General features: G+C 33.3%; 1 protein-coding gene across 1 annotated transcript; it reads right to left on the bottom strand.

Moving 5' to 3' along the window:
• Positions 1-1,977: 1,977 nt before the first annotated feature.
• LOC117105148 (extracellular serine proteinase-like) lies at positions 1,978-6,718 on the bottom strand. Its single transcript, XM_033246212.1, has 6 exons — positions 6,361-6,718; positions 6,018-6,164; positions 5,291-5,417; positions 4,306-4,418; positions 2,591-2,732; positions 1,978-2,252 (listed from the first exon to the last, which is right to left on the bottom strand). Exons 1-6 carry the CDS (start codon positions 6,670-6,672, stop codon positions 1,978-1,980), a joined length of 1,116 nt encoding a protein of 371 aa, XP_033102103.1. The 5' UTR covers positions 6,673-6,718.
• Positions 6,719-11,998: the final 5,280 nt, after the last annotated feature.

The raw sequence follows: 11,998 nt of genomic DNA on the forward strand, positions 1-11,998 counted from the left end.
AGTTAATATATACTGTACCTGAATGAATGATAATGAACAAACAAACGAATGACTGAATGTTGTAAACATTGACAAATAAATACCTTGTATCTTTTACTGAATGAATGAAAGAATGAGTGAGTGAATGAGTGGGAAAGTGAGTTAGTGAATGAATAAATGAATGAATGATGAATGAATGAATTAATTAATTAATGGTCAATGAATGAATGAATGAATTAATGGGCAATGAATTAATTAATTAACGGATATATGGATGGATGGATGGCTGGAATGATTGTTGGCTGTGTGGATGGGATACTGGATGTATATATGAATAAATACGAATGAATGAAGCTGAAGTGAACCATGTACATATTGACGAATAAAATCAATTGTTGCATATAGAAATGCGAGGTGTCATGACAAAATGAGTCTTGTGTTACGCCAGGCCAATTTTATATACTAAAGAAAATATCTGAAGCGACATTTTGACAAAATTGGGTTTCAATGTTTTTGCTAAGTTTAAAGTATATTACAGATTTGAGTTTAATTAGCTACAGTAAAGGAGGATTTGAGCAGTGGCGTAACAGACGGGGGGAACCAAGCCGTAGTACCGGGCTGGGTAAGAAGAGAAAAGAAAGAGGAGAGAGGGAGGGAAAAGAGAAAGAAAGGGAAAGAAAAGGAAAGAAAAGAGAAGACAAAAATAAAGACAAAAATAAAAAGGAAGATATAAAGAACATATATCACAATACCCGGCAACCCCTTCTCCACTTCAAAAAGTGTCCATATCGCATTTGATCTAAGCCGCCAGATATTCTCCGCAGTGGCGTAACCACCGTTGGACAAGGGGAAAATATCCATCTATGGAAAATCTTTCCCCATTGAAGATGCCCTTATCACCCCGGAAAGTACATGAAACTCTCAAATTTGGTTTTTTGTTGGGGTAGGCCAATTTCCTCTAAAATGTGCACATTTTAGGGAGTTTTGCTCAATTTCGACGAAATTGGAATTAAAAACACAAAATTCTTTCACGAGCTTCGCGCGCATTTTTAAAGGGTACCGTAACGCTTGTGCTTGCCCTCCTTTGCCTTCTAAGTTATTTAAACACATAATAGTTCCAAACTCAAGAGAGAAAATTTAAGATAGATCATTTTACCTAAAAGAAGTGCCTCAATGTGTAATGATGGTGAAAGAATATGTTTATAATAAATAAAGGCATAATGAAAATGCTTAGGCCTATAGTCAGTTTAAAAAAAAAACGAGTGTGGCCATATATAACATAAGCGCATTTCTTGTTGAGGTAGGCCAATTTCCTTTAAAAATTGCACATTTTAGGGAGTTTTGATCAATTTCGACGAAATTAGAATTAAAAACACAAATTTTTTTGCGCGCTTCGCTCGCATTTGTTAAGGTTAGTGCTTCTGCTTGCCCTCCTATGCCTTCTAAGTTATTTAAACACATAATAGGCCCAACTCAAATAGAAAGAACATTTATGATAGATCGTTTTTACCTAAAAGAAGGGCCTTAATGCTTATACAGTATTTAGTTTCAAACACACGTGTGTGGCCTATACTATAAATAAGATAAGCCCTATGTCGTATTGTTTTCTATATGGTGGGGGTGGGGATGGTGGGGTATCACACCGGGTCATAAATTATTAACCGGGAAAATTTTTACCTTTGCCCCCCCCCCCCCACCCCTGACCCAAGACCCCTGTTACGCGCCTGTTTATAGAGCATACATTGTGTAATACCTGTCTCTTATACACATCTTTACAGTACTGTTACAATATATCATCTTTCTAAATAATTATATCAATAACTCATTTTTAAATTTTTGTACCACAAGATGAATGAATGACGGAATGAATGAAATAATTAATTAATAATAAATGAATTAATTAATGAATGAATGAACAAACAAACGAACGAACGAACGAATGTGGATGGATGGACGGATGTATGGATGGATGGATGAATCAATCAATCAGTCAATCAATCAATCATTAATTAAATGCACGAACGAACGGACGAATGAATGAAAACACGCACGAACGAACACGTAAAGACACTGACTAATTACCTCAGTGACTCTGGCTGGTGATACGCCACAAGCATCCTGATTCTCGTTCCCTGCTGCAACCACCACAACAAAGTCTGCTCGAATCAAGTTCTGTACAGCTTCGTCTATCACGACAGACGGAGGCCCGCCGAGTGACATTGATACAACATTACCTTTTTCCCCAGGTCCATTAGTCAAAATTTGATTGATTGCTGAATAAAAACATATTAATATTTGTGTTTTTATAGGCTTATTTAATTCTATGTTGAATAACCAGGACCACCCTTATTCACAAAGTAATGGGTTTTTTTCTTTAAAAATATAATCTCGATATAAATACAACAATTAGGTTTTATGATATTTGACTGAATCTCCCATTCCAGTTGTCATTGGACGTAATGTATTGTACATTGTATTTACATTGAACATTATTGTTACTAGTTACTTGGAAGTCTTTCATAAGAATGCAATCATGCCTCCAACTGAATCTCCCTTGGTGCAAAGTAAGACATGAAAATAAAAATAAAAATGATCAGAAATCAAAACTAACCATCAACTATGTCTGACGAGGTAGCTCCATTTTCACATCCAAACACACGTACACTTCGTATATTAACTTTATTGGCGACTCCATAGATTTCTGCAGCAACCGTGCCGGCAACGTGTGTGCCGTGGCCAAGACAATCCTCTGACTACAAAGAACAAAATAAAATTAAATGTTTTAATAGCATTCAACATTGAACTATTGCCCCAGTGTTGAGCCTTGAACAATGAAGCACTGATTTTATAAGTTGAGCGTTCTCAGCGCATTAAGCTTACTGGTGCCCGAGTTAAATTAGCCATGGAGGAAACTATAATTCCTTCATGAATTCACCAAGAATTAACCAAGGACCTTATCTGTACAAATAAGAGTCATTGAATTAACTTCTGCCTTCATTTGCATAGGCCTAATATAAAATACATTGATTGATTTGAAATACATTGATTTGAATTTAAGCAATTTTAGGCTTCTGCATAACTGACACAAATATTGGAATTTTTAGTGAAGGCCTATCACTATCATAAAGTGTAGAAATTAAATGCTGGTTGAGGCCACTACGATCTCTATATTTAACATGATTTTAACCCAATCTGTTTTGATAGAGTAGCACCTTAATCAACCCACATTATACTAAATTATAGGCTGGCTTTCTTATTTCTTATACACAGCCATAATGGTAGGAATAACAGCCAACCTAAGACCTGACCAGAGTAATACTGTCAATGTTATTGTTATTTATCATAACCGTTATTGTTATTGGCGTTACAGTTATTGATATCGATATATTATCATTTTATTATCATTAAATCGTTATAATTATCATTACCATTGACATTACCATCATAATTACCATTATTATTATCATCATTATCATTCACCGTAAACAGTAAAAAGACAGGAAGCACTTTTCAAGACTAACAAATATTTTATTCTAAGCAAGTAGAGAGTATGATGTTATGGTCACATAGAATATTACGTCATAATAATGGGTCAAAATATTACGTCAAAATAAATGGGTAAAAAAGGATGATTATTAAGTCAGGTTAGGGGATTATCGATGACAGTTTGGCGACTGTAAATTTAGTGAATAGTTTGAATTGCCCGGCTGAGTGTAATTTGGTGATGTATTGTGGAAAGGATATTTCTATTGGCTCATGTAAAAAATTGTTTCTATTGGTTCATGTAAAGAACGATTTCTATTGGTTAAGATGTATCATTAAATTAAAAATGGCGACTCGATGGTTTTAACAGGTTTGAATAACCCGCTTCTGACACTATGTTTTACGAATACCTATTTATTTTTATACCTATTTTATTTTAACGAAACATGACAAACCTAACACTTCGCGATACTCATCACCACTTAATTAATCCCACCTTTTGTTTTTAAGTATTTCAATAAACCCTCAAATACCGCCCTTCATATGCTTCAACCCATTATGAGGTAAATAAAATAAATAAAATTATGAATAAATAATTATGAACTATGATGATGTAATATTTTATTGTGACCATATCATCATACTCTCTACTAAGCACGCTTTTCTTTACGTGGTGTGAACTTCATAAACTGGCTGTGATGTGATTCACTGATTGCATGAAAGCTTGCGTTTAATACAATATTCGTTAGTCTTAAAATTTCTGTATGCCATTTGACTGTAAAGTTCAGACTAACATGGCTACCACACTAGTTCATTACATTATCATAATTAAATCCATCTTACATCATGTTCGCCTGTTGTAGCGTCGTACCAGTTCACTGCTCTACCACCAAATTCCTCATGATGAGTATTGACGCCAGTATCAATGACGTATACAAACACACCTTCCCCATTACCTTAACAAAAATCATAAAGAATTTTAAAAGAATATGCCTAATACTAATCACATCGTGATATCAAAGAAACACAAATGATTTAAACGCAAATTATTGATTCTGTGTAATTCCATACCCTGACAACCCAAGTTAAAAAAAACCCCACAACAATAGGCACATAAACTTTTCTATCTTCCACAAACAAGTAGACTTGGATCCAAGTGAAAAAATTACTAGGACAATTTACTGAAAAGTTAAACCTATTGTTCCTATAGCATTGGATGTGAATGCAATAGTATTTCTTCTTCCATGGATAGCTCTTCCTAGTTACCAGAAAATAATCATACGACAAGTGGGTGGAAACAAACGTAGCGATGTGAAGATTATTTGTATGAGTTGAAGATTGAAAACATTGTGGAGGCGTGCAATGGGACAAAACAAATGGAACAAAACATGCATGGACGGATGGAACTAAATATCCAATGTCATGTGAAACTCATCAGCACTATCTTACCGAAGTAAACAAATACGGTAAATTTCAATTATTCTTCTCACTCATAAATTCTTATATGGACACGCTCCATATTATGTTTCTTCATCCACCTTACAACAATTATCTTTACGCTGCACAAGACAGTCAAACTCTTTAAGGTTATATGTTTCCAGAATACTACATTTTTTTCCGCTCCATTATGGAACTCCCTTCCGTCTAAACTTCGATTGATTTCTAATACTGAAATTCTTAATTATATCTTGAAGCGCCAGTGACAAAATAATATTTGTCTAACAGGCGCTATGCAAACTCTCCAATTTATTTATTATTTATACGAAATCCACCAATTGACAAAGATCTATCTAGGTGTGTTATAATTATAGGCTATACACCTACTTACCCAATTGTAAATATGAGTTATCAAGCGGAAGGTTTCGCTGATCAATGCGATCTAAGCCCCAAGTGGATTCAGACGTCTTGAACATGACTTCTTTTTCAACGTACTTCACACCGTTCATTTGACGAATCTAAAAAAAAAAAAAAAAAAAAAACACGAGAGAGGAATTTAAATTTATGTGTATATGAATTATTCTAAAATGACAAATGAATTAGGTGTTTTTAACGAAACTAATAGATTAAAAAGTATTTTATTTCAAACATTTAAATTATTTTGCCTCTCTGGTACAGTACTCAACCTTTTGCGGACTGAGATCCATTTTCCAGTGGCCCAGAATGCGATCCGGACTAGGATAGGGTAGGATGAGGAGTGTTTGTTGGTGCATAGAGAAAATAGAACTGTTCTATTTTCTCTATGGTTGGTGAGTCACACACGGATAACCCAATAAGTCAGAATAAGTGATTGGAAACAGCTAATACGATACAAATTTGGAAATACTTTTATTATTAGAAAACCTGGGGGAAAAGTAGTATTGCAAAAGCCTACAATAGAACCAAGTTTGCAGTAATTAGTCTTAGATAAAACAGAATTCAGTATTTTATGAATGTGCGTTAAAAACTTGTGGAAACAACGAAGCACTTATGATTTTAATGTATATGTAAATTTCATTTGGACAGAACATGAGAAATGGTAGTAAATAGTAAAAGATATCAAAGGTATTGGGTCTTACCCTGTTTAACTCTTCGTCATTAAGATCACAAACGACTGCCTTTATTCCATTTGAGGGCCCTTTGAGCATTCTGTTTTGCAAACCTCGCCTGTTGTCAGATCTCATGTTCAGCACTTGTGTCACAATTGTTTCGGTGTTCTCATCGTTCTGTCGAGAGAGAGAGAGAAAAAAAGTGAAATGTGCGCATAACATCAAGCCATACTTGCGTACCTAAATTAATTTTGTCATTCATTATTCATAGAATACAATATTTATGCCGTATGTATACATTTTCTCACATCGATTTAGAACTTGCATTCTTTTAATTAAAAAACCTCTATATTAATATGAATTTATAACTCACGTTAATGATAATGACATAATTTTGGTTTCCATCCAAACTGCCACGGTAAAGTGGGGCCATTCCAGGGCTGTTGTCAGACGCGATACTCGTGCAATCAGGGGGACTTGGGGTAGGGGTATTCGGGATAGGGGTATTCGAGGTAGGGGTATTCGGGGTAGGACGTGGTCGAGGGCGCGGACGCCCGGGCCGACCTCTAGGCGGCAGACTAGGACGTGGCCGGTTGCGTCTCCTCGTTGGCAATGAATTCGCTTGGTTAGGCATTGTGAATATTAACACAGCTCCAACTAGACCGATAACTACCAACAACTTCATAGTAATATGTTCCTTGCATAGACCGACTAAGTGAATCAAACTATGTGGATTGATTTATATCAGGTCAGAGTTGCTCTCAACTAATCAGAAGCCTGCATTTGACATCACGTGACCTTAATTTACATAAAATGATTATTCCATTTATGAGTAGGGGTGTTTAAACGATTATTCCATTTTTAGTACAGTGGTGTTTAACCCTAACCCTATTCTATTTTTAGTACAGGGATGTTTTAACCCTAACCCTATTCCATTTTTAGTACAGGGGTGTTTAACCCTAACCCTATTCCATTTTTTTTATAGCATGGTGTTTAACCCTATTTCATTGTTAGAGCAGAGTACTTAACCCCAACTATATTATATTTTTAGTGTAGGGGTTTTTAACCCTAACCCTATTTCATTGTGTACAACAGTATTTTACCCAACCCTATTAAATTTTTAGAACAGGTGAGTTTAACCCTAATTATTTCAAACATGACTACATGTGTCAAGCCACCCCTGTCGAAAGCCACCCAACGATGGATTATACCATTGTTAGGTGGGGTGCACAATGGGGTGTTTTTTTTATGTTGGTCTACAATAGGTTTTGGCTGTAGTGCTAGGAGTTTTTTGTGTCAGACCTCTTGTATGTATTATGAATTAAAAACCTGGGTGTAGCCTACCTAGGCATAAACATGATTTAGTACTCCAAATGCAAACATCATCAATTCCTTTTTTTGTTTCCATTAATGAAATTAAAAGTGAAGTAATTTTCACTGCTCTCTGATACTTTTACAGTTTTTTCACTGTTTTCACTTTCTTTTATTGCAAACAACACACAGATTAAAGTATCACAACATGTTTAAGGAATTACAACATTTTATTCATTCTTTTGCTTTCTTCTTTTCTTTACAAAGAACATAGATACAGTATTAAATATCACAACATAGGCCTATTTGATTACAAAAAATAAGTAACATTTTTTTGTAATTTCAAAATCAACTACAATATTATTTTCTTTTTCTTTATCACAAATGACATTACAGTAATTAGCTATGTACAATAGGCCTACTATAAAGGTATAATTTTCTCACTTTCTTTTTTTCCAAACAACATAAGATTAAATTACCACAACATGTTTAAGGAATTTTGTCCTTTCCGTATCACAAAATGACATTATCTATGAATTTATTGTCTATACGCAGGCTATACGCATGTACAATACTATAAAGTTACATTTACTTAACTGTCACTGTATACAGTACATAACAATTTAAAAACTTTCGAAATTTCAACTTAAATCTTATGAACTATTATATAAAAATTAGTCAAAACATAAGATAAAATTATTATTATTTATATATATTCTCATATATACATAGTCAGAATATACAAATTTAAAATAGTTTTAGGCTACATAAACTTTCACAAATTTTATTAAGTTACAGCATTACCTTCCCTACTAATATTTTGCTTATAAATCCTAAAATAGAATGTACAATAGGCCTACTTAAAAACATTTTTATTGGAAGTTTTTTTATCAAATCATATTTTACAATATTTTTGTATTACATTCTCCTATCTAAAGAAATAAATTCAAGAAGGTTTTTATTGGCCAAACATAGTTGTTGCAATAATAATAATAATAAACAGGCCTAGATGTGTGTCATTTGATAAAGAAAGGGAAATAATATGTTATTTAAAAAAAGTAAAAATTATTATTATTATTATTAAAGGGAAGTATTTAATTGAAAGTGATTTTTAATGTAAGTCATTTTAAAAATTAAAATAAATTTAGAAAACTAAAAAAAATTAAACTTTAAGCACAGTGATTACTAAGATCTACAATGATTACTAACCAACATGCATGTTGTCAGAAGAAATGAATGAATTAAAGGCGTATAATAGGAGTGTACAATAGCAAATTAAGTCCTATTGTAAAGCTAGATAAAAGCAAGACCACCCAACATTGTTCACCCTGTTGCCCACCCACTTTAACAATGGTATATTCCAATTGGGTGGTTTATGTCCTGGGTGGTTTATGTTATTATGTTATTATGAACATTAACATACTGTAGTAGTTACCTGCTATGTTCTGTTACTTTTGATATGTTAAAGAATAATGAAACGTGAAATTTTTTTTGTTCCACATTTTTTTTCCACCCAGGACATAAACCACCCAGGACATAAACCACCCAATTGGAATATACCATTGTTAAAGTGGGTGGGCAACAGGGTGAACAATGTTGGGTGGTCTTGCTTTTATGTCCGTATCCCGTTTCTCCCTAAATAAATACTGTAATAAATAAATATATATTTGTCATTTGTAACAAAGAAGAAAGGAAAATAATATTTATTTATTTATCGTTTGTAATAAAATAAGAAAAGTGAGAAAGATGAAATGACACTGAAAAAAAGAGTAAATGAAATGTTGACTGTAAAAAAAATATTTTCTAGAAACCACTCAATTGCATAATTAAGAGAAGCTATCCAGTTTTGCATTTGGAGTACTAAATGTTTATGCCTAGGTAGGATACACCCAGTTTGTAATTCATAATACTATACAAAAGAATAAAAGAGGTCTGACAAAAAAACTCCTAGCACTACAGCCAAAACCTATTGTAGACTAACATCAAGACAAACACCCCATTGTGCACCTACCTTACAATGTAATTCATTGTTGGGTGGCTTTCGACAGGGGTGGCTTTCTTCCGATTTCCAAATAACCTAACCCTAGCTAAATTCAAAACTCCTGTATTATGTTCTGAATAAAATCGATTAAATGCAGTAGGTATAGACAAGTCTTTGGAACAAAAGAGGACCATCTATTGTGTAATCAGTTTCCTTGTCATAATTGTCTTATAGGATAAGCCAAACAGTGACGTCATGTTCAACGAGGCTGAACTTGCTGTTTTGTAAAAACGCTGTCGGTTGTTACATTTTATAGATTTCTTTATTAAAAACTATTATTGGAATTTAGGAATAATGTTTTATAGTAAAGGCTGTCCTCATGTGCTAGTTTGGCAGAGCTATATGCTGCTTCTTTTTCTGCATTTTAGTTGGTTGTGTGATATTTTATTCTTTCAATAGTTGATTTTGCTGAGATGAAGGTTCTTCTGCTTTTTAGTCGTTTGCGGGCTATTTTTTGTATATGACAAAGTTTCGCTGTATGATATTTGGACGAGTATATTCGCTAGTATTGGGTGCTGAATAAATTCAATCAACTGTAGTGGGTCAGTCGACAAGTCTTTGTAGTAGTGTTTTAGGGGAAGAAAGGGCCATCTATTGTGAAGTTGTTGTTTTTACCAGAGACATGTGCTTTACATTCTTTATTTTTTTGTAGGTCTTTTTTTAGATTTCTTTATTAAAACCTACATTGGAATTAAATAATATTGTTTGATATGTAGTCATCATTGACTTCAAACTTAAGGTAAACATTGTAGAGCGGTGATGGTTGTTCCTCTGGTTTTTAGCTGGTCATTGGCCATTAATTAATTCAGTTTACGGTATTATTTTTTTTGTATGCTATAAATGACACAGTTTTGCTGTACATACTCGGACAGTAGCGCTGGTATTGCGTGCTGAATAAAATCATGTATAAAATCGAACAAATGCAACAGGCTTAGATCTTTTTGTTAATCTTTTGAAACAATAGAGGACTAGCTATTGTGTAGCTTTTTAGTTTTTATTTGGAATCACTTTTATTACAGTGGCACACATTCAAAATGATGGTGCATCCAAAAGACCAAAATCAACTACGAAAATCATTAGGGAACAAATGGTTCGGTAAATAATAATAATAATAGTAGTAGTAATAATAGTAATAGTAGTAATAATAATAATAATAATAATAATAATAATAATAATATTGATAATAATAATAAAGATAAAAAATTAAAATAAAAAAAAAGCAACTTAAAAATATTGGTGGTGCTTAGGTATTAATATTCTTATAGATATCAGTTTCCGTTTGTCATAATTGTATTATCATAGTGACGTCCTGTTGCACGTGTCTGAACTTACGATACTATGTTGTAAAAACGCAAGCGGTTGTTGAATTTTTAGACCCTATTTTGGAATTATAATAGCCTGTCGTCACCACTGGCTTCAAAGTGAAGGTAAACAGAGCTGTGACAATGGTTCCTTTACTTTTTAGTCGATGGGCCATTTATTTTGTTTATTTTTTTGCATAGGCCTAATATAAATGACTAAGTTCCACTGTAGGATATTGGACGAGTACATATTTTCGGTGGTATTGTGTGCTGAATAAAACGTATTTTGTTCAAGTGTACCAAATTAAAAATTGTCTAACCCCTAACTAAATTCATAAACCTCACTTTGACTATTTCCTAACTATGATGTACTAGTATAATTGGCCTATTATTTTCTGAATAAAATCAATCAACTGCAATTAGGCCTATAGGTCTACACATGTCTTCGTATTATTCGTTTGGAAACGCAAAAGAGGGCCAGTTGTGTGGTGAAAAAAGATAATTCAGGAAAGTGACGGCATGTTGAACGTGTCTGAACTAGTATGAGGAAAACCCATAAAACAGCAAATAATTTATCAACAATATTCTTCAGATTTTTTCTGAATACTCTAATCTTCAATGTAGGCCTAAGCAAAATGATGTAGTGCATTATGTTGTCACCTTTTTATATTTACTGGGCCCCGGAACAATCGGCCTCGAGTTAATTCATTCAAATACATTTTCAAACGTTCAAGTATATGTGACCCACATGGGTATAATGTATTGTTGTCACTACTTTATTATACATTTCAATAGGATAATCTCGAATTAATAAACACTCGATGCATGACATGACAAATCACACAATACGTATGCTCACATTTATCACGATCCTGGTAATACCGTTACTGATTGATTATTAAGGCCCTTTAATTACATCTCAATTTATTTAATGTAGACAAATCACGAGCAGTTTATCTAGGTACGTACTTATTTTGGTCTTTGGTTCAGCAGGCTAATAGAAGGAAAAGGTTGAAATTCCCTTCCCTGCCCCCCCCCTCCCCCGGTGCTACAATCACTTTTTACATGTCATTAAAATTTTTCTTGCGTTCTAACTTTGTCCATGGCAAACTGTGCGAAGGTCTGGATTTGTGCCTGGTTATATTACTTTCTTTATTGCAATTATGATACAAAATTTAAGTTGAACAATAATCAATCAATAAAAATCAACACAATGAAACACAGAAAAAAATTTACCAATTTTTATTTACATATCGAACAAAAAAAAAATCGTTTACACATATTTTAATACAAAAATCCTTCAAACTACTGACAGAAATTACTAAGTGTAGGCTTATGTAAAGAATATAAAAACATTA

The sequence above is a fragment of the Anneissia japonica genome, unplaced genomic scaffold, assembly GCF_011630105.1.
Source record: "Anneissia japonica isolate Jap-2015-1 unplaced genomic scaffold, ASM1163010v1 scaffold287852_len814684_cov197, whole genome shotgun sequence".
NCBI classification, from domain to species: Eukaryota; Metazoa; Echinodermata; class Crinoidea; order Comatulida; family Comatulidae; genus Anneissia; species Anneissia japonica.